At 40.4% G+C, this 24,321-nt stretch overlaps 1 protein-coding gene across 1 annotated transcript; it reads left to right on the forward strand.

Moving 5' to 3' along the window:
• Nucleotides 1–5,728: 5,728 nt before the first annotated feature.
• Nucleotides 5,729–23,647, forward strand: LOC125381072 (probable cyclin-dependent serine/threonine-protein kinase DDB_G0292550). The gene is made up of 3 exons (XM_048397262.1): nt 5,729–5,788; nt 19,230–22,897; nt 23,056–23,647. The coding sequence occupies exons 1-3, from the start codon at nt 5,729–5,731 to the stop codon at nt 23,645–23,647; spliced, it is 4,320 nt and encodes a 1,439-aa protein (XP_048253219.1).
• The last annotated feature ends 674 nt before the right edge of the window (nt 23,648–24,321 follow it).

The raw sequence follows: 24,321 nt of genomic DNA on the forward strand, positions 1-24,321 counted from the left end.
TTAAGCTTATCGTTTCTTGATTGTGGAATTTTTGTCTTTGCATGTGATTGTGACGGATGTCACCAGTGGGGCAGGATACGCTCACTTTTCGGTATCATTTCTGATTGAGAGAGTTTCATCAACACATGCTTATGATATATTCGGAATCGTACACCGGACTCTGCATTTAGCAGAGATTTCTTACCATTATGGGAAAAGGTTTTGTCGTAAATATTTGCATGTCAACACCATGAACAGTTTTTAAGATCCAGTAGAGCTGGGTGGTGCGTGCTTCTGGTAGGGCAGGGCATGGTTACCCTTTTCGCGAACACCTTGTGTCATCATTGATTTTCATATCCGTCAGCATCATGTATCACCGCTATTTTGGATTTTACGACATTGGAATCAGTTTCGGTAGACAGTTGAGACCAGTTATTGTCTGGCGTTGACGTTTTAGCCAATATTATAACACTGCTCGCTGTGTGTACTGGGTGTTTATATCCAATATCTACGACCTGGTGCTTTCTATGGGACCATATTACCGTTGCCAGTAAACAAGATATATGGGGTTTAAACAGAATTATTTCGTGAAATCGAAATGCATGACATACCTGTTCGTGTAAATAGGTTAATATAACACTACTTCAATAATATGATCTAACAATGCAGTCTTTGTATTGTAAGATAGGCACATGCCTACTTGAACAATAAACTGTTATTGTTTAATCAAACCTGCCAGATTATGACGTGTATTGACACTTCGATCGAATCATTCTAAGTTTTCATTTACCGATTTCATATATTTTATTTAAATCATGTAACTTATTTAATCACTTACTGGCATTTTTCACAGCATAACACTAATACTTGACTAATATATGTGATTTGTATTGTACCAAATATGATAACATATACATTGACTTCAAATGTTACTTTCTTTACATCATCTGAACATATAACTAAATATTTATATAAAACAACCGTCACATTTATTCTTTCTGAGCGTTACAAGTTTACCCTTTTCGTGAACACCTGGTGTCATATAGGATTTTTAGGTTTAAATTCATATAATATTCACAGCTATTTTGCCTTTTACGCACAATCGAATCCGTTTCTGTGGATAATCAAGACTGGTTATTCTCTGGCGATGACGTTTTATGGTCTTGTTCAAAGTTAATAAGATAATGCTTTTGTTTTAATCACCGAATTACTACACATTGAAATTTGAATGATCAATGTATTTTGGTGGATTAAATTGCTGTTTCATTAAGACCTTTTCTATATTTGCTCATGTACTATGCGACAGTACTCAAAACTGATTGGACTGATATAGTAACATGTCATTGTATTGTAGACAGTATGCATATTCTAAAAATACGTAATGACGCCATCAATATTTCATGACGTCACCTCAGTACACTAATAAAAATGATATTCACTACATTTTTATATATAATTTACTTTATGTGTATTTTCTATGGAATTAACACCAATCAAGCATCAACGCATATAAGTATAATCGTAATATCGTAAACATAAAAGAATGTCTATATGCCAGTTACGTTTAGATATGAAAAATAAATAAATGAAAACGTATCGGTTTTTATTATGATACGATTATTGTACACATATTAAAAAGCCTTTGAAGAAAATAATTATAAAAATGATCATAAACGGGTTTTTTAAACACGAACCGAACATCCCCGTTCATTTCTGTGTGGTTTCCAGGTGACATTTAATAGAGATAAATGAATGATACGTAGCGGTTGATTAAAAATGACTACGTCACACTGAGTATTTGTTTCGTTTTAAAACAAGCGGAAATAATATAGAACCGGTTATTTAGAATTTTACAAACCTAATTCAACAAATACTTGCTTCATTTGTTTCGAGAAGGCCTCATGCAAAGTTTGAATTAGACAATATGAATGTTATTAATACAGATAATATAATTTCACCCCCATCGCCACGGGAAAAATCGTAAACGTCAGCATTTAGGTCTTATTTCGAATAAATTCTTCTCTGTGTTGTTTAAAGAAATAAGGATGTCATTTTCAACTTGAGTGAACTCTGTGATTCGGAGAATACAAACAGTAATGGGATTATGGCTAATTAGCTTCTGATACGACTTCATTACGCGGACCTCGGAGAAAACAAGACTCACGCGGACGTCAAAGAAAACAATGATGAAAACGAGGCTCTGAGTCAGAGAGCTATCTGAGCTGTCATCACTAACTCGAGAAAGTAAACCCAATTCGCTGGGACCCGCGTCCTTGCAATATAGCACGTGCACAGGCATTAAGAGATGATCTGGTGTGATTGGTAATTAAAAGCATGCTTTGTGTTACCCAAGCTTGTCAAAACATTAACTTCAATTTTATTCAAACAATGACGATGTGATGTTCGAAAGGTCAAAGATCTAGACCACGAGCTTGGATTTTATGCTTGAATTTAGATTTGGATAATGCAGTGCTCATTAAACATTGAACAATATTTTTAATCGTTTCCCTTATTCAATTTGTATTTCTGGTAATTAACTTTTGTTTTCGGGAAATGATCACGACGCGGTGTTGGTTTGAAAATTATGCTTTCAGTTAAAAACAGTTTCAAATGTAATTAGGTATGTACACAAGTTTCTTTCCAATTAAGAATAAACATACGTTTTACACAAATTACGGTAATACTTTTTTTTACAGTTTGGTCAGAGCAGAAAGTTCGTGTTGAATAGGTTTAAGCTCAGATAAGTCATGCTCAAGAAATAATTTCACCAATTTTCTGAGTCATGAAGGTCAGTCACCATCACACATACAATGTTACAACTCCCCTAACACCTGGTGTTCTAAACTACACACTAACTGTATGTAACATTACAGTCACACAGTATGTTACCGTCTGGACAGATTCTATTAGATTTGTGTTTGTTTGTTGTTTAACGACACACTCAGCAATATTCCTGCTAAATGACGGCGGTCCGTAAATAATCGAGTCTGGACCAGACAATCCAGTGACTTACATCATGAGGAAAATCTGACCACCCTAACCCATTAGTCTCCTTTTTCGACAAACATAGTCGCCTTTTACGGCAAACATGGGTCACTGAAAACTGACCACCCTATCCAAACATGGGTTACTGAAAACTGACCACCCTATCCAAACATGGGTTACTGAAAACTGACCACCCTATCCAAACATGGGTTACTGAAAACTGACCACCCTATCCAAACATGGGTTACTGAAAACTGACCACCCTATCCAAACATGGGTTACTGAAAACTGACCACCCTCTCCATTAGTCTCCTTTTTCGACAAACATAGTCGCCTTTTACGGCAAACATTGGTTACTGAAAACCTATTCTAACTCGGTTCTTAATGGATAGATTCTATTATTGCATAACTGCGACATAACATTCGATTTCCGAAAAAGTTTTGGTGAACGCCGACGTATGCCCTGCATAAATAGATGATATTTATGTTGTTATGTTCTCTCAGAAGATGAATGAGAAATGCTTATGTTATCATCTGCGAGCCAGGAATGTTGTTTATTTTTCTCATTCCCGAGATAGATATATGTTGTAAGACCTTTCGAATCTTCCATTTTTGTATATTGTAATAATATTGGGCGGTAGATATAGTAGACTTACCTGTCACTCAACTTTGACGTTGATGTCAATGCTACACATGACGCCATTTCTGGTCTGGACGTGACAATATCGGTTTCCCACCTCTCATCAGTCATAAGGACATAATTTCTCTGTTAATCTTGGCTAGTTTATCGAGGTACCTATTTCTCTGATCTATTGATATCACTACACATACATTAGAAGCAGTTGTAAAGCAGTAAAGCGTACACTAAGTACATTTCGTCATAAAATAAAGTGTATTGTCCAAAGCAAAATGGTCATGCAAGTTTAAACGAAGGTAATAAAAGCGACAAAACCCCTTTATATTCATTAGAAATCTCTGCCAAAAACAGAGTCGATTGTACGTTTCTGTCCATATAAAGATTCCAGATGTTCGCGAAAAGGTGAGCATATCCTACCCCACCCGTGGCACCCGTCACCGTAAATCCGTTTGCATATCATAAGAAATCTCTCCTCAAAGCACAGTCCATAGTACGATTCCGACGACATCATGAGTGTTTGTGAATCACTATCAAACAGTGTTGATACAAGGATAAGCTAACGTATAGATGAGATAACAAAACATATCCATTGAAGCGTTGAGACAAAAGCCTTGTGCTTTGCTGAACGGAACCATAGGGAAACTCGCTATTCCACATCCATTATCATTATAATTATTATTGTTATTGTGCATATTTTTATAATTATTGTTGAGGTTAGTATTTTCAGCATTATTGGTTTCATTGAACACAAATTTTATTATTAATATTAGGACCATAGTTATTACATTTTATTTGCGATATATGAACAAAAAAAGAGCTGAATAATAACGGCTGATGGGGCATCAAAGAACATCAACATAGTTGCAGTTTAGCAGATTATCTTCTTTTCGTTATATTCCTGTTACTTACATGTCCAATATGATACTACAGCGTCATATCAACCATCATGCAATTATCAGAATAATATTAATAAATACATGATATCGATGTGCACTTCAAGTTGGTCCATCTATATACACAAAGTAAAAGAGACAAAACCATGTTCATTATCATAAGAACTCTCTACTAAAAGCAGAGTTCGTTGTACGATTCCTACTATCATAAGAATGTGTTTATGAATCGCTACTAAATAGTACTGATACCAGGTGTCAACTTTGTGAAAAAGACTTTTACAAGCATAAAGAATTCTCACTAAATGTTTCAGATAAAATCATCTAAAATCCACGAAATAGAATAAAATACTTCTACCACAAGATTTTTGATAGAATCAATAAAACCGCATTCGAATTAATATTATGCGTCTGGTAATTTTATACACATGGAAATGATAGTATCGACATTCTGACAAATTATATTCTGAAGATGGTCATATTTGTAATACCTCGTTACTGAGGTATTGGAGGTTCCTGTTGCCGACTGCTCACTCAGTGCCTAATGCCAGTATAACATGGCCCAGGGATTACATAGTACCTCACTAGTTATATCTCCCATCAGTAGAGTGACAGTGTGTATTTATATACGAGTCTGTGTGTGCCTGCTCATCTGGGTCTATTGAACCCGGCGTCAAGTTAAATACCGGGCCCTCTCCTCCGCTCAATGATGCCTCAGTCACAAATTCATTGCCTTTCTAACGCTGTGTCAGTGAGCAGAAATGATTGATAGCCAGTCGTAATTTTGCCCAATATGAGAACGACTCTAACTGAGAAATTTCGCTGTCGGACATTTTCTTCGCGCCTAGATAACCGCTTTATGAGCCTCTTAATCAAAGATTATCACAATTTCACTCGGTCGCTTCGGTGAGGAAACTAGCTTAATTACTGCTAGCTGCACAATAGACGACTAATATCAGAGGCGCAGTGGGACTTGCGATGTTTGCGCGGCCGGCCTCTCGTCCCGTGGGGGGAGGGTAATTACTTTTACCCTTAAATTAATGAAAACGCCTAATACGCCATTATATAAAATATGGATTTGGGTAATTGTCGCGGCGATTTAACATATTGAATCTGTCTTTGTTACATTGCGACTGAAACCTTGTGACAACATTAAGGCGAGCGATTATTAGCATGTTATCACCCAGAACGAAAACAGATACCGTATAAATGTTGATCGTTTGTTGAATGAAGCGCGATGGCATTGTCACGTAGCGTTCAGGCAGAAAGTATCGCGGGTGATGATGCAGTTGCTACAGTTAGTTATAGAACCGCCATTGTCGGCAAAATTGCCCATACATTTCCACTCCAAATAAAACCAAAACATTTCTCCTTTATTACGCAATACAATCGAGAATTACTCAATTTACATTGTATAGATCTCAAATAATACTCCGCAGTGGCTCCACAAAGGGAGTCAGTGTATAAACAGCGAACAGGTGATAGTACAATAGGACATATTAGTCTCATTTCAAAGCTAATTCGTATTTTAAGAAAAACGACTGTGACTCTTACCATTTAAATTGTCAATGAAGTGAGGTAGCCGGAAATTTTAGGGTTTGATTTGGGCGATGGACGTATCAAACAATAGAAGCATCTGGATCGTATTATCCAACGATATCGTCTGCTCACCTGTTGAATCGCAGAGCGTACCACATCTTTGTAAATTTCGGATTTTGGTCAAGAAAAAGCTGTTGGTAATTGACACTAAATGATTTCAATTTCATGCCTTCCCGATGAATATTTATTCCTTAAAGGAAGGCTGTAACACTCATGAATTTTAATGACCTCTTAGTTCCCCTAGACAATCGTATCATGAACACTGAATATAAATCACGTCCGTGTTAAGTTTGTGATGTCATGCCTATAATCCACCTATTGAATGTTAGCATTTTGGAACAGCTATTTGACTAATTCATAAATAATTTGATGAAACCTCTATGAGCAAATGAACCCTGATTTACAAAAAGGTTTACATGGTCAGTCCAATTAGCTTTTGAGACATATGTATCCTTATCATACCGATATTTATGTTATTTATACCACATTTTTGTCTTGCTTGTTGTATAAAGCCCGGCTCAGCAATATTCCAGCTGTATGGCGGCGGCCTTCGAATAATCGATTCTCGACCAGACAATCAAGTAATTAATATGATGAGCAACGATCCTTGATGTACGATGACGCGCAATGAACCAAGTTATAAAAAACCAAACACATTCAATTAATATTATACGTAATTATTCTGACCCGGAATCTCTACGGGGTCTACACATTATCTTCATATAGCCTTTAATAACTAAATGTTAGTTTGATAAAGTTTATATCATGAAGTCAATGTGAAGTGTTGGTTAATAGTGTATGTAGTTATTGCCAAGGAAGTACATGTAGAAGGCATGGTTGTGTTAAAGCGACATGGGCAGACACATTGCCTGAATTGTTGTGGCAAGAAGTCCCTGTTGTTGGAAGGTGATATATGAGCATCTGACACAGAAAACGGAAGTACAATCCAGCATCTGAAATGAAGTTAAGGCTTATCAAAACCATTAATCAGATTACCCACATTGTAATCAGAGGATCTGACATCTCTGATGAACAGGACCTTGTTTCTTGTACTCTTCAAAACACTCTTTACCTTGTGTATCAACGTCATAAGGGCAGTTAGGGTAGCCTAGTTAATAAAGCGTTTACTCGTCACCACCAAAGTACGGGTTCTATTCCCCAGATCGGTATAATGTGAAGCCAATTTACTATGAGCGTAAAACCATACTAACCCGGTCACGCAACGTCATGATGAAAAGAGGTCTCTCTGACTTATAATCAATGTTTTCATTGCAGTTGTCAATTATATTTACATATATGTAAACACAATATATACACCTCTGTATACAACTTCTACAAAAAGATTGATAAACCCTTAATGACAAAAGGATATTCATAGTTATTTCTATTTCAAAATAATTAAGATAATCTGAATGAAATTAAAGTTGCTTCATTTTCATGTAATCACAGCAAACGTAAGTTAACATTTATGCATACAATGCAAAAGAGTTACATATGGTTCCAGCGACTATGCTTGTCGTCAGAGGCGACCTGATCAGGTGGTCAGGCTCGCTGACTTGGTTGATGCATGTCATCGTGTCCCAATTGCGTGGATCGATGCTCAGGATGTCAATCACTGGATTGTCTGGTCCAGACCCGATTATTTACAGGCCGCCGTCATATAGCTGGACTATTGCTGAGTGTGGCGTTAAACAACAAATAAACAAACATATGGTTCCATCATACTTTTAAGTTACCCATGCCGTTTATGGCTGGTTTAATATCGCTTCTGATGTTTGAAAAAGTATTTATCTCCTGATAAAGGCCTATGTGAGATAATGATATAAAATCATGAGAGATTTGTTTGTTGTGTCACGTTATAGTCAGCAATATTTCAGCTACATGACGACGGTCTGTAAATGATCGAGTCTGGACCAACCGATCCAGTGATTCATATAGTGAGCAACGACCCACACCGATCTCATTTGTCTGAATAAAACAATATGTCGTGTATCGGGAGTCCTTCAACGACATATTTCAGTCAGTCTCTCGCCCATATGCATATAGTATACAATGTGAACAACCACGCCATTAGAAATCTATGCTAAAAGCCGAGTCTATTGTACGATTCCGACTCCGTCATGAGCATGTGTTTATGAATTAGTATCATGACACCAGGTGTTCACGAAAAAAGGTGAGAGTATCCTGCCCTATCGGTGGCAGCCGTCACTAACACATGCAAAGGAAAGTAAATTTTTCACCTGCAAAAACACTGGAATATATGGTACACATCAAAATAGGTCACTTTGATCAATGATGCGCCAAGTTTGGAAATGTCCTCCACATGTCTGCCATGAAACTTTTGGAATGCTTTATTAAGGCCTTGGGTGATGTAACCTTGATCAAACCTTTGAGCAAAAGTCATATGACGCTCTTTAAAATCTTCGTAGAAAGAGTCTACTTGATTATATATTTAGACACCAAACGCAGGAGCTACTGGAATATTGCTCGCCATAAATGGAAAGTTGACTATTGGAAAGTTATACCTCTTGTCATAGTCTTGTGAAAGTTTGTGTCACTCCGAATCTGTATGCACAGATAAAATATGAAACAGATGAGGCGGTTTCACTGGTCTCCTTTATTTCTAAAGTTATACTCCTAGAAATCACTCCAATTCATTTACCTATCAAACAGGTTACATCTGTTTACTGTAAACCGATAAGTGTTTAGTGGACAACAACATTTATATGTTGTAGTAATTCTATAAGGCGAACATATTCAAATCGCCTCCATGTGTTACTCATATATATAATGTTATTATATTTTCTATGGAAATACAATACCCGAAAGCCCTTTAAGTGTAAATCTGGCTTTATCATACATGTACTTCCAGTGTGAAATACATTCTCTTACTTAATGACCTATTAAACTGAACCTACCTATAACTGGAAGCATGTTCACCTGCAATCTCAAAGCTTCTTTTGAATATATTTTGTACTTTTCAGTACTCCTTTCTTTCTTTTGTTTGCTGTTTTAACGCAGAACTTAGCAATATTCCAGCTTATGTATATGGCGGCGGATTGTAAATAATCAAGCCTAGAAGAGACAATCTGATGACTGATCTTGTGAGCGTCGATCCACTGGGTCCGAGGACACGCCAGTCACCGAGCCTGCTGACCGATCCACCAGGTCGCCACCTACTATCAACATAGGAAACTGGATCTAAAGAGATATTAAATGTGACATATATGTAGTCCACACTGAATAAGTGTGTTGCGTATTAGGTTTAAATACACTGATATTTTGATGAAGACGTGAAACGTTTATGGATGACTCTTTATTGTTGTTTATGAAAAATGTTCCATGTCTCAACGTTTTTTCCAAACTCTAAATGATATCAAATACTAAATATCATGATGGTATGTACTACAAACCTTATGCTATTACATGGACACTAGACAAAACCTAATTTCAACCGACATTTATGGAAGTTGGCTCGCAAATATGTATATACTGAAACATGATTTTTGCTTCCTTGACAACCCTAATGCGGGCTTCGCAAGACCATTACTCACGAAGAAAAGCTACTAATTCAGTCATTTGTAATTGGAACGCCAAAACAGTTCGCTCGTCATGTTGTCATTTGCCTAAACCTCAACATTAAAGACAACTTTGTCTTAAGACTAATGGGCCCTTCTTGTCACGTGATGCCAGACAGCTTGATTGTTCTACTTCGCAGAGAACCGGAAGTAGCGGAAGTGACGGTCTCAGGTCCCGGGGCTAGACGGATCCCAGTCTTTGTCTCTGGCACAGCCTTTGTAGAGTCGGGGTAATTCGCATGGCGAATTAAGACTTCTTAGCTTTTAAATCTTTGTTGCAGAATGACAAAACGTACATTATATGGAAGGAATCGATGAATTAGATGCACAAAGATTGGTGTTAGAAATGAATTTCAAGTTCCCTTTTTCAGACCCCTACAAAGAAGTCTTGATGTAATTCATCTCTCAATCTACTGATAGGAAAAGGAAATAAGACCATACGGATAAAAAACTTATGTTTATCAAAAACATTTTTGCAATGTAACATATTCTCGAAGTTATATGTTTGAATAAGAATCTACATCAAAATACAAGCGTGTGTGACGAATGAAGAATTTGACAAAGAATATTTGTGAGAAAAAAACGAATAAGAAGCAGTTCAGAGCTGAATAATCACACAAGTGTTGCTCCATTTCAAAAGCTGCTCCAAGAGCTAAGCAAATCGCATTGTGATCACATTTTATTGCACATGTACTTCAACGTGTGTTTGAGTGTGCGCATTAGTTCAACTACCTTTCTACTTTCTCAAGCAGTATGACAATACTTGAGCTTAACATCACCGTTCGGTCGATATATTCTTTGCCCTCTCATTGTGTCTTTGACATACTCAGTGTAGCATTTCTCCTGAGAACAGTGTAACAACGGCATTCATGCGTTCGGTTTTACAGACACACAAGAAGTTCAACATGACCTGTTCGTTGCTTCTTAAGGTAAAACGACAGTATTGCGCTCTTCAATAACCGAGCCGTTTTCAACATGTTGACGTGTCTTCTGTCAAGCACAACATGTTCATAACGAATCAGACGGCTTATGACTTCTTCTGTTATGGATAATTTCGTTTTGTATTTTTAGGAATTCAAAACTCGTGCGTTCTTTGGAGACCTTCACAGGTAAGATAAGGCCGCTGAATAGCTGTCATTTTGCTGATGCGGAATTAAGCAATATACACTCACTCAAGGAAAATTAGACTTAACGCGGAACAATACGCCTCCTTTTCAGCTTTTCACTTTTCATTTCCATAATGACTCATTTTAAAGCATTTGTTTGCAAAAAAACATGTCAATAAGATTTCTAACTATATATTTTCAACATATCGTTCAAAGAAACAAAACATTACAGCCCTGTGTCAATGAGTCCACAATACACAATACGTTAAGAATAATTAAATGTAACGTTCGATATATAAATATATAATTGTCATTAAATATAGTCTAGAATCATGAAGTAAAACTTTCTAATCTCAGAGGTATCCCATTTTCTTGAAGCTGTTTAAAATTATCAACGTGCATTTGCTCATAGATTAAACTTCTGCAAATAAAGAAACGAAACTATGTAAAGAAAACAGTTGAGACTTTATTATCTTACTGGCATAAATTGAGATTCATGTTAGTGTATTCGTCATGACTATTTAATCCGCGCTTTAAGAGGCGGTAATTTATTTTGAATAATATGTACAATAATATTTTTCATCTTACAGTCCTTGGATGTTTAACTCCATTGCTGTTTGGATTGCTATTCGTTATGTTCATATGACGTTTAATCATGTACATAGATTTTATATTATCTATAATACAATAATATCAACGAAACCATTTTCCATAATCATAAAAAAATCTCGACTAAAAGTAGTCCATTGTACTATTCCTATATCTTTAGCATGTATTTACTCTCTTGGTGGCATTATTGAATTTCAGTGATCGATTCACAAAATTATCACCACTATTTTGCCTTCTTCGCGCTAAGGAATCTGTGTCTGCAGATAATCGAGACTAATTATTCTCTGGCATTGATGAGTAACTATCAAATAGTGATACCAGGTGTTAATGAAAAGGTGAATTATTGCTGACTCCTAAAACTATTAGACATGCTGTTTACAATAAGAACGACAAAACCCTTTCCATAATCAAAAGAAATTGCTTCAGTTCCGAGGCCAATTCCATTTGTACCATCAGTATGTGTTTAGGAATCACTATAACTATTTATGATACCAGTTGTGCGGCGCATACCCTGCCCAAAGGTGGCTCCCGTCACAAACACATGCAAAGCCAAGTCAATTTGTCACATGAAAAAAAACACGGGAACATAATATTATGGTACAAGTCAAAATTAGGAAATTGCATCGGACATCATTTTTGTCACTGATGCGTCAAATTAGGAAATGTCCTCCACATTTCTACCATAAAACTTTTTGAAAGCTTTACCGAGGCCTTGAATGATCTAACTTTAAAAGGTAAAAATTGTAAAATGTTCAGTAACGTGTGAAATATGCCTTGCTAGGTAAAATATTTTAAGCACCATGCGTGTAGAGGAATATAGCAATATGTTTGTTTGGACAAACACTTATCACATCGATTTGTTGATTTCAAAGTTGCAAATGTCAATGGGTACTCTCAAAGACTAAATAGAAATGTCACATATAAACGGTCAGATCAATTGATGAAGATATCAGTGGAAATTTCGAAATCAATTAAAGAATACAATTTCAGTTAATATTTTCAGCTTGTATTATTGATTTATATTTTCAAACCTCCGCATTGTGTTTTCACTTCATTAATCTGCAAACAAAAAGAATAATTATAAGAAAGCTTTGGATTCAATATTTATTCTGACAAGGTGCAAAATATAATACTTTCACTGTCAGCATTCTGCGCAATTATCGAAACAGTGGTTTCTTAATTAGCATGGAGTGTGATATTGATTGTTAAAGGACAAATAAATTATAACAGCAAATGGGATTTTTCTCAGGTAAATTAGTGCGTAGATTGGGGCTTTCTTGATACATATAAGCCTACGCACAAAGCAAGCTTTTGACTGTCAGTCTGATGATACGGTTTCCAGACAAGACGGGCTGTTTTCTACTCAATTGTTGTCAGTGGGCATGCGCCAGAACAAAGCGTAATGGGATTTGGCAGTATTCAGAGTTACGGCCCTTGAGCGTGACACACGTCGGACGACGTCACTCCGTCTTGGATTTCTGAAGTTCATTACAAAGCATAGTGCAAATGCTTGTTAACCGATAAAATATTGTTTAATCAACACAATATTTCTCCTCTATTGTCGTCATTTTACACAGTCAAGCGTGCATCTAAAAGACAACAAAAGATGGATTTTATCCTGTTTTTCCTGATGTCACGTGACAAGGGTCTCGAGTTCCATCTCTAGGTGACATCGCCCACCGCCCGACCCCCTCGGGCTGAAGAGAGGGAGGCATCCTAACAGTGTATTTTCATAACAAATTAACAATTACAGATTGGGGACTGCTATAATCGTTTGTGAACTTTGGCTCGCGTTGGGGAGAATGTTATCTCACCGTACAAGACGTTAACATTTATAAATCAAAGTAATGGCCTTTAAGTCAGCACTATTGATGAGCCGCTTCTCTGAATTTGATGAGTACTTTCCTTGTGTGTATAGGTTAATTTAGCAGGCTCTCGTTCACTGTGGTGTTTTGTGGTATTGGTACCTTTAAAAAATATATATAGGTGAGGCCTTACATAGTTCGAATGTTTACAGCTACACGAATATGTATCTTGAGCATCGTATCACGTTTACCTATCAGAGATAATAGCAATTATTTGGGCTATTTGTAGCGAACAGTCATTGTATATGTATTTAAAGTGGATTTCGTAACCGTACCATCTGCACAGCGCATTGAACAATTCCATTGTGTTTATTCTTAATGTCGTCACAGTCATCGTTACCATCAACATCAACAACATCATCATCATTATCATCAGTATTATTTACAGCATTATTGTTTTCAGTTGTAGTATTAGTAATATTGGTGGTAGTAGTAGTAGTCGTAGTAGTAGTAGTAGTAGTAGTAGTAGTAGTAGTAGTAGTAGTAGTGGAGAGAGTGAGTGAGTATGGTTTTGTTCCAGCAATATCACGGCGGGGGACACCAGAAATGGGCTTCACGCATTGTACCCATGTCGGGAATCGAACCCGGGTCTTCGGCGTGACGAGCGAACGCTTTAACCACTAGGCTACCCGACCGCCCCAGTAGTAGTGGAAGTATAAGTAGTGGTAGTAGTAGTAGTAGTAATTTTGGTAGTAGTAATAGTAGAAACAGTAATATTAGTAGTAGTAATATTGGTAGTAGTAGTAGTAGTAGTAGTAGTAGTAGTAGTAGTAGTAGTAGTAGAAGTAGTAGTAGTAGAAGTAGTAGTAGTAATATTGGTGGTAGTAGTAGTGGTAGTAGTAGTGGTAGAAGTAGTAGTACTAATATTGGTGGTAGTAGTAGTGGTAGTAGTAGTGGTAGTAGTAGTAGTAGTAGTATTGGTAGTAGTAGTAGTAGTAGTAGTAGTAGTAGTAGTAGTAGTAGTAGTAGTAGTAGTAGTAGTAGTGGTAGAAGTAGTAGTAGTAGTAGTAGTAGTGGTGGTGGTGGTGGTGGTGGTGGTGGTGGTGGTAGTAGTAGTAGTAGTAGTAGTGGTGGTGGTGGTGGTGGGAGGAGGAGGAGGAGGAGGAGGAGTAGGAGTAGCAGCAGCAGCAACAGCAAAATATTAACAGGCTAGATGCTTTACATCGTTTTTTTCCAGATAGTGTTGCGACTTTATAATAAGCCACTCATAGAAAAAAAATCTGTAAAACAAATTCAAGAATAACTAAAAACAATAATAATATAAACGAAATAAGGAATATGGAATAGTAATTTAAGTTTTAGAATCACAAAGACAGGAATACTACATATTCTACTGATTGGCCAATACTGTTCCAAGTATGTACTTAGACTGTTATTGCATATAAACAGTACTTAAGAAGTCTACTTAATACGTTGTCCAAACCCTAAAACAAGTGAAATAAACATGTACGTCTTGTCAACTTGAACATTATACTTGCGTATACATGTTATACGTTTTTGTACCACGATGACTGTTTTGACATGTAAAAAATATTCATTACAATTTAAAAATATCAATACAATATTTCTTTTTCTAATCCTTCCGTATCCATTTTCATGGTTTCTTTTAAACCATCCTTAAAATTAATATTTTGCGTAATTTTACGTATAAAAACTATTTATTCCTATTTATCCTAACAATAAATAAAAAATAATACTTTTAATTATGCATGCATACATATTGTTCATGACTTGTATTTTAATTACCAGCATTAGAAATATACCTGAAGCAAAAGAATGTGCACATATTACAGTTACTCCAAAATATCAGATTGCCAAAATTAAACCGCTAAAAATATATAAATCAAGTGAATATGAATAAATTGCATTAATATAAAATATCATACTACTAAATTTAACCGAGAGAAAAGATTATGGTATCAGGTTAGGAAGCCGGAAAATAAAATTATCAAACATATTTTCGTCTAACCATCAATTCCACATATGTTGTTTTCCCCCTATTTTCCCTATAAATCTCATCCTGTTTCATATAACTCACATAATGACTCAAGTCCCAAGACGTAATACTGTCGCCAATGTACTTTTTTCTAATCCAATAATCTGATTATTTAGAAACTTTCTTATTTAAGCATTAACTTTCTTAAAGAAATTTGACTAATTCTAACAGGTAGGTTTAGAAAAAAATCTGATCCCGTAATAGAAAGAGATTAGCCTTGTTGGGGCAACATTTTCCCAGTTACAAGCAAAGTTCATCCTGCGAAACCCTTCGCGCCTTCCGACGTATAAAATACCGCGGCATTGATATCTTTGTAATTCCTCCAGAGCCGGTTTTATCCTCGATAACCTCACTGATGATGACGAAATGGTTTCATCAGTAATCCTGTGGTCTCTCCGACAATACAGAAGACCCCCTATAGCGTTAGATTGGGCCTTTAATCTCGACCCGCCTTTATTAGCGCAGTGGGGTCTCCGTCTTGGCTTCTTTTCTCTGCCCTGGCTTCCCCTCCGCCAATCACGACCACCGCGGACCCCACCGAAAGGCCGTCTCATAAGATTTAAATATAGGAAAGTTGTGTACGTTATCACTGAGTAATTTGCCGTCTAGCAGCGATTTGCCCCGACTCTGTGCATGGAAATGCCTTAATAACGATGTATTGTCCCATCTTCCTGACGCGCAAAACTGTATTAATCAACTATCGGGTTTCGATCTCACTGTGGAAACTTTTAATATTTTCTGGAAGGAAAGCGGAAGAGCGTCCGACATTGCTCTGTAATAACGCCGTGCGCGCTTTGGCGAGATCAAGATATCTTTATTTGTTAAAATAACTTATTTTCCTCTAATAGGCCTGTTATGCCGGGAGCACTTAAATTTGTTCCGCTCACGGAATCGTTGCCATGACTACCAAGATCGATCTGAAATGCGAACAAAAACAGTAATAACCGGTATCAGGTCTTTTACTTAATGCATCTCCTCTCATTTCCCGCGTACTTTGTCGATTGCTGGGTTTTCACCGACTGCTTTGTTTAGACTTCCTGCGCCCGTGAGTGGCTCGAGAGGACTTCCGGTGCGCATCGAGGAGAAGGATATTATCTTTCAAAATATATGACACTTTCCATGTCGCAAGCTTCAGACCGAGTCCAACACAGATGATGGAAAGACGACATTAAGCCCCGAGAAAGCACGAGCCATCCTCGTATGCTAACACCCGACATCGTTCTGCACTATTTCTTCAAGAAATGGACTACTTCTTATGTTATTCATGCGCCGCAGGGGCAAACTTTCGCGTTCTCATCAAACGAGTGGAAATGAAATAGAACTACATCTTCGCCATCAAATCTTAAATAATGTCAACACCATTGATCACAGAGTTATTTTGCCCAAATGAAATGAATTGCAAATCAATATTTAGCACATTTGCAACAAACTTCACTAATAAATCGGGGATTCGGGAGAGTATCTCTTGAAATTTTTTCTGTCTCGCAAGTGTTACATAGATTTCCTAACGAAAAGATGTGATGAAAAAGGTCTCCGAAAAAAAGATATGGAAAGTCTCAACGGGATCCGTAACCTACTTAGATACCTTCATCACTCTCAGCGGACAAGAAGCAGTGAATCTAATTGAATCTCGTATGTCGGAGGATTGTTTTACAACTCAAATCCTGAGCTAAAAGAAATGTCATTTAACACGAACATTATTAATTCCACATTAGGTTCATAAAAAACATTAACATCCATTAAGATTGGAAAGTGCAGAAATGAATACTTTTACTTAGTTGTAAATGTTTGTAAATTACGGGTTTCTATTTTGACAGGCCAACAAAGTTGTCGTAATTATGACATCTTCTGCCCTTGCCAGTGAGGGAGTATTGATCTACGCCGCTATATGTGTGGTAGTCAGGTCATGCGCGATGCTATCCCCTACTAGGGGCACGGGTGGCCCAGTCGTCTAAGGCGCCGCAATTCGCTGTGCAGAGTTGCGTCCCTTGAGCACGCCAGAAATGATGTGGGTTCGATTCCTGTTCACCCCGATAATGTTTCTGGGTTTGTCAGCACCATACCCCTGCTCGTTGGTTTCACCGAAGTGGTAAACGTCTCAGACCTGCATCACCTCTGACTTTCCTCCCACATCAAGCTCACTGGCACTTGCGATTTCTATGAAAATTGTGAGTGATGGATGCAACGGGTAGGGCGGAACATGTGTATCCTTTTCGCGAACACCTGGTGTCATCGCTGATTTTCAGTGATCCGTTCGTATACTTTTCACTAATTTGCCGTTTCCGCTCTTAGGAATCTGTTTCGGCAGATATTCGAGACTGCTTATTCTTTGGAGCTGACGTTTTGAATGTATCCATAGGGGGTGGTCAGCAGGGTCTGTACTTCTAGTCTCCAAGGGGGAATCGAACTCGGGTCTCGACATGACCTGTCTACTCTTTAGCAACTTGGCTACCCCGCTGCCTTTAATGAAATGACAGGATACACACAGCACAAATAGAAGACGAAATAGCTGTATCGCATAGTATGAACACCAATGAATGACACCAATCATCATCGGAATTACCGAATATTCTGTTTCAGACGAACCCAAATAATGTCCCCAACGTGAGGTATTACATGTTTATGCTAATGCGTATGACAAATTTCGGATATAACGAGCAGTTTTCGTAGGTTACTTCGGCCAAACTGTTGCTTGCCATACAAGTTTTGCTTCGAAGCGGGATCTATGGGATATATGTACCGGCTGAGAAATCCACATGCAGTCTGTTTTCTTCGGGGCGGGGTAAAAGTGATTAATTCTCACGCAGAAATTTATTTCCCTCAAAGGTGGGATGCAGCGTATTTTATCAGGACCACGTGAACCAATCAGATCACATGGAGGTATAATGAGGATTCTGCGGGTACAATGCATTTTCAATTTCGTCGTAACGCTACATATCGAGTTATCAGCGTTCGAGCTAAGGAGGTTTTATTGTATATCGACATGGACTTAACTGATCAATATCGTAATCTGAGGTGAACATCGCTCCAAATCAATATTAGTATAAACAACAACGATACACAACACCTAGCATACAGTAACAAGTTCTCAACTAGTAATATTACCCAGCATATTTACAGCATACACCTTACCAGTATAATCGAACACGTCTACCAGTGCACAACGCCATCATCAATCAGTATACCACACACGTCAGCCAGTGCACAACAATACTCAACAATCAGTAAACCACACACGGCAACCAGTGCAGGGCACTCAACAACCAGTATACCACATACGGCAACCAGTGCAGGGCACTCAACAACCAGTGTACCACACACGTCAACCAGTGCACAACGCCATCATCAACCAGTATACCATACACGTCAGCCAGTGCACAACAATACTCAACAATCAGTAAACCACACACGGCAACCAGTGCAGGGCACTCAACAACCAGTATACCACACACGTCAACCAGTGCACAACGCCATCATCAACCAGTATACCACACACGTCAGCCAGTGCACAACAATACTCAACAATCAGTAAACCACACACGGCAACCAGTGCAGGGCACTCAACAACCAGTATACCACATACGGCAACCAGTGCAGGGCACTCAACAACCAGTGTACCACACACGTCAACCAGTGCACAACGCCATCATCAACCAGTATACCATACACGTCAGCCAGTGCACAACAATACTCAACAATCAGTAAACCACACACGGCAACCAGTGCAGGGCACTCAACAACCAGTATACCACACACGTCAACCAGTGCACAACGCCATCATCAACCAGTATACCACACACGTCAGCCAGTGCACAACAATACTCAACAATCAGTAAACCACACACGGCAACCAGTGCAGGGCACTCAACAACCAGTATACCACACACGTCAACCAGTGCACAACGCCATCATCAACCAGTATACCACACACTTCAGCCAGTGCACAACAATACTCAACAATCAGTAAACCACACACGGCAACCAGTGCAGGGAACTCAACAACCAGTATACCACATACGGCAACCAGTGCACAACGACACTCAACAACCAGTGTACCACACACGTCAACCAGTGCAGGGAACTCAACAACCAGTGTACCACACACGTCAACCAGTGCAGGGCACTCAACAACCAGTATACCACACACGTCAACCAGTGCAGGGCACTCAACAACCAGTATACCACACACGTCAACCAGTGCAGGGCACTCAACAATCAGTATACCACACACGTCAACCAGTGCAGGGCACTCAACAATCAGTATACCACACACGTCAACCAGTGCAGGGCACTCAACAACCAGTATACCACACACGTCAACCAGTGCAGGGCACTCAACAACCAGTATACCACACACGTCAACCAGTGCAGGGCACTCAACAACCAGTATACCACACACGTCAACCAGTGCAGGGCACTCAACAACCAGTATACCACACACGTCAACCAGTGCAGGGCACTCAACAACCAGTATACCACACACGTCAGCCAGTGCAGGGCACTCAACAATCAGTATACCACACACGTCAACCAGTGCAGGGCACTCAACAACCAGTATACCACACACGTCAACCAGTGCAGGGCACTCAACAACCAGTATACCACACACGTCAACCAGTGCACAACGACACTCAACAACCAGTGTACCACACACGTCAGCCAGTGCAGGGCACTCAACAACCAGTGTACCACACACGTCAACCAGTGCACAACGACACTCAACAACCAGTGTACCACACACGTCAACCAGTGCAGGGCACTCAACAACCAGTGTACCACACACGTCAACAAGTGCACAACGACACTCAACAACCAGTATACCACACACGTCAGCCAGTGCAGGGCACTCAACAACCAGTATACCACACACGTCAACCAGTGCAGGGCACTCAACAACCAGTATACCACACACGTCAGCCAGTGCAGGGAACTCAACAACCAGTGTACCACACACGTCAACCAGTGCAGGGCACTCAACAACCAGTGTACCACACACGTCAACCAGTGCAGGGCACTCAACAATCAGTATACCACACACGTCAACCAGTGCAGGGCACTCAACAACCAGTATACCACACACGTCAGCCAGTGCAGGGCACTCAACAACCAGTGTACCACACACGTCAGCCAGTGCAGGGCACTCAACAACCAGTATACCACACACGTCAACCAGTGCAGGGCACTCAACAACCAGTGTACCACACACGTCAACCAGTGCAGGGCACTCAACAATCAGTATACCACACACGTCAACCAGTGCAGGGCACTCAACAACCAGTATACCACACACGTCAGCCAGTGCAGGGCACTCAACAACCAGTGTACCACACACGTCAGCCAGTGCACAACGACACTCAACAACCAGTATACCACACACGTCAGCCAGTGCAGGGCACTCAACAACCAGTGTACCACACACGTCAGCCAGTGCAGGGCACTCAACAACCAGTGTACCACACACGTCAGCCAGTGCAGGGCACTCAACAACCAGTATACCACACACGTCAGCCAGTGCAGGGCACTCAACAACCAGTGTACCACACACGTCAACCAGTGCAGGGCACTCAACAACCAGTGTACCACACACGTCAACCAGTGCAGGGCACTCAACAACCAGTATACCACACACGTCAGCCAGTGCAGGGCACTCAACAACCAGTGTACCACACACGTCAGCCAGTGCAGGGCACTCAACAACCAGTGTACCACACACGGCAACCAGTGCAGGGCACTCAACAACCAGTGTACCACACACGGCAACCAGTGCAGGGCACTCAACAACCAGTATACCACACACGTCAACCAGTGCACAACGACACTCAACAACCAGTATACCACACACGTCAACCAGTGCAGGGCACTCAACAACCAGTATACCACACACGTCAACCAGTGCACAACGACACTCAACAACCAGTGTACCACACACGTCAACCAGTGCACAACGACACTCAACAACCAGTATACCACACACGTCAACCAGTGCAGGGCACTCAACAACCAGTATACCACACACGTCAACCAGTGCAGGGCACTCAACAACCAGTATACCACACACGTCAGCCAGTGCAGGGCACTCAACAACCAGTGTACCACACACGTCAGCCAGTGCAGGGCACTCAACAACCAGTATACCACACACGTCAACCAGTGCAGGGCACTCAACAACCAGTGTACCACACACGTCAACCAGTGCAGGGCACTCAACAATCAGTATACCACACACGTCAACCAGTGCAGGGCACTCAACAACCAGTATACCACACACGTCAGCCAGTGCAGGGCACTCAACAACCAGTGTACCACACACGTCAGCCAGTGCAGGGCACTCAACAACCAGTATACCACACACGTCAGCCAGTGCAGGGCACTCAACAACCAGTGTACCACACACGTCAGCCAGTGCAGGGCACTCAACAACCAGTGTACCACACACGTCAGCCAGTGCAGGGCACTCAACAACCAGTATACCACACACGTCAGCCAGTGCAGGGCACTCAACAACCAGTGTACCACACACGTCAACCAGTGCAGGGCACTCAACAACCAGTGTACCACACACGTCAACCAGTGCAGGGCACTCAACAACCAGTATACCACACACGTCAGCCAGTGCAGGGCACTCAACAACCAGTGTACCACACACGTCAGCCAGTGCAGGGCACTCAACAACCAGTGTACCACACACGGCAACCAGTGCAGGGCACTCAACAACCAGTGTACCACACACGGCAACCAGTGCAGGGCACTCAACAACCAGTATACCACACACGTCAACCAGTGCACAACGACACTCAACAACCAGTATACCACACACGTCAACCAGTGCAGGGCACTCAACAACCAGTATACCACACACGTCAACCAGTGCACAACGACACTCAACAACCAGTGTACCACACACGTCAACCAGTGCACAACGACACTCAACAACCAGTATACCACACACGTCAACCAGTGCAGGGCACTCAACAACCAGTATACCACACACGTCAACCAGTGCAGGGCACTCAACAACCAGTATACCACACACGTCAGCCAGTGCACAACGACACTCAACAACCAGTATACCACACACGTCAACCAGTGCAGGGCACTCAACAACCAGTATACCACACACGTCAACCAGTGCAGGGCACTCAACAACCAGTGTACCACACACGTCAACCAGTGCAGGGCACTCAACAACCAGTGTACCACACACGTCAACCAGTGCAGGGCACTCAACAACCAGTGTACCACACACGGCAACCAGTGCAGGGCACTCAACAACCAGTATACCACACACGTCAACCAGTGCAGGGCACTCAACAACCAGTATACCACACACGTCAACCAGTGCAGGGCACTCAACAACCAGTATACCACACACGTCAACCAGTGCAGGGCACTCAACAACCAGTATACCACACACGTCAACCAGTGCAGGGCACTCAACAACCAGTGTACCACACACGTCAACCAGTGCAGGGCACTCAACAACCAGTGTACCACACACGTCAACCAGTGCAGGGCACTCAACAACCAGTGTACCACACACGTCAACCAGTGCAGGGCACTCAACAACCAGTGTACCACACACGTCAACCAGTGCAGGGCACTCAACAACCAGTATACCACACACGTCAACCAGTGCAGGGCACTCAACAACCAGTATACCACACACGTCAACCAGTGCAGGGCACTCAACAACCAGTGTACCACACACGTCAACCAGTGCACAACGCCATTATCAACCAGTATACCACACACGTCAGCCAGTGCACAACAATACTCAACAATCAGTAAACCACACACGGCAACCAGTGCAGGGCACTCAACAAGCAGTATACCACACACGTCAACAAGTGCACAACGACACCCAAAAGCCAGTATACCACACACGGCAACCAGTGGACAACAATACTCAACAACCAGTATACCACACACGGCAACCAGTGGACAACAATACTCAACAACCAGTATACCAATCACGCCAACCAGTGCACAACAATACTCAACAACCAGTATACCAAACAAGTCAACCAGTGCACAGCGACACTCAACAACCAGTATACCAATGACGCCAACCAGTGCACAACAATACTCAACAACCAGTATACCAATCACGTCAACCAGGGCACAACAATACTCAACAACCAGTATACAAATCACGCCAACCAGTGCACAACAATACTCAACAACCAGTATACCACACACGGCAACCAGTGCACAACAATACTCAACAACCAGTATACCACACACGGCAACCAGTGCACAACAATACTCAACAACCAGTATACCAATCACGCCAACCAGTACACAGTGACACTAACAACCAGTATACCAATCAAGCCAACCAGTGCACAACAATACTCAACAACCAGTATACCAATCACGTCAACCAGTGCACAACAATACTAAACAACCAGTATACCAATCACGCCAACCAGTGCACAGCGACACTCAACAACCAGTATACCAATCACGCCAACCAGTGCACAACAATACTCAACAACCAGTATACCAATCACGCCAACCAGTGCACAGCGACACTCAACCACCTGTGCACCACGACGCACACTGACATTCACCAGCCAGTGTATAACATACACATTTTTTTATTTTTTGTTGTTGTTGTTGTATTTGTTTTGTTTTGTTTTGTTTGTTGTTGGTTTTTTGTTTTGTTTTGTTTTGGTTTTTTGTTTTGTTTTGTTTTGAATTGTTTGTTGTTGGTTTTTTGTTTTGTTTTGGTTTGGTTTGTTGTTGTTGTTTTTGTGTTTTTATGTGTGTTATTGTTTTGTTTTGTCTTGTTTTGTTTTTGTTTTGTTGGTTTGGTTTTGTTTTTTGTTGTGTGTTTGTTTGGTTGGGTTTTTTTGGAGGGGTCATAACGTAATTTTACCTTATTGAAAACAATTTAATAAACTTTATCCACTAAATAATCGACTTTGGTCCAAACAAAGTATAGGTTGATGTCGTTGGGTAAAAGATCAGCCAGACAACATATTGGAAACACCCCATTCCCCCGTGTTAGTGGGCACCGACCAACAACTTGGGACTGTGGTGTGTATCACGGCAGTAACATGACGCACTGTGAT

Source organism: Haliotis rufescens, unplaced genomic scaffold (genome assembly GCF_023055435.1).
Source record: "Haliotis rufescens isolate VD_foot unplaced genomic scaffold, xgHalRufe1.0.p SCAF_17, whole genome shotgun sequence".
NCBI lineage: Eukaryota > Metazoa > Mollusca > Gastropoda > Lepetellida > Haliotidae > Haliotis > Haliotis rufescens.

Coding starts and splice junctions, on each gene's coding strand:
- LOC125381072 (XM_048397262.1), top strand. CDS start 5,729: ATGGCATTGTCACGTAGCGTTCAGGCAGAAAGTATCGCGGGTGATGAT. Junction 5,789..19,229: donor GTGATGATGCAGTTGCTACA/GTTAGTTATAGA, acceptor CACGGCAACCAG/TGCAGGGAACTCAACAACCA. Junction 22,898..23,055: donor TGCAGGGCACTCAACAACCA/GTATACCACACA, acceptor CAACCAGTGCAG/GGCACTCAACAAGCAGTATA.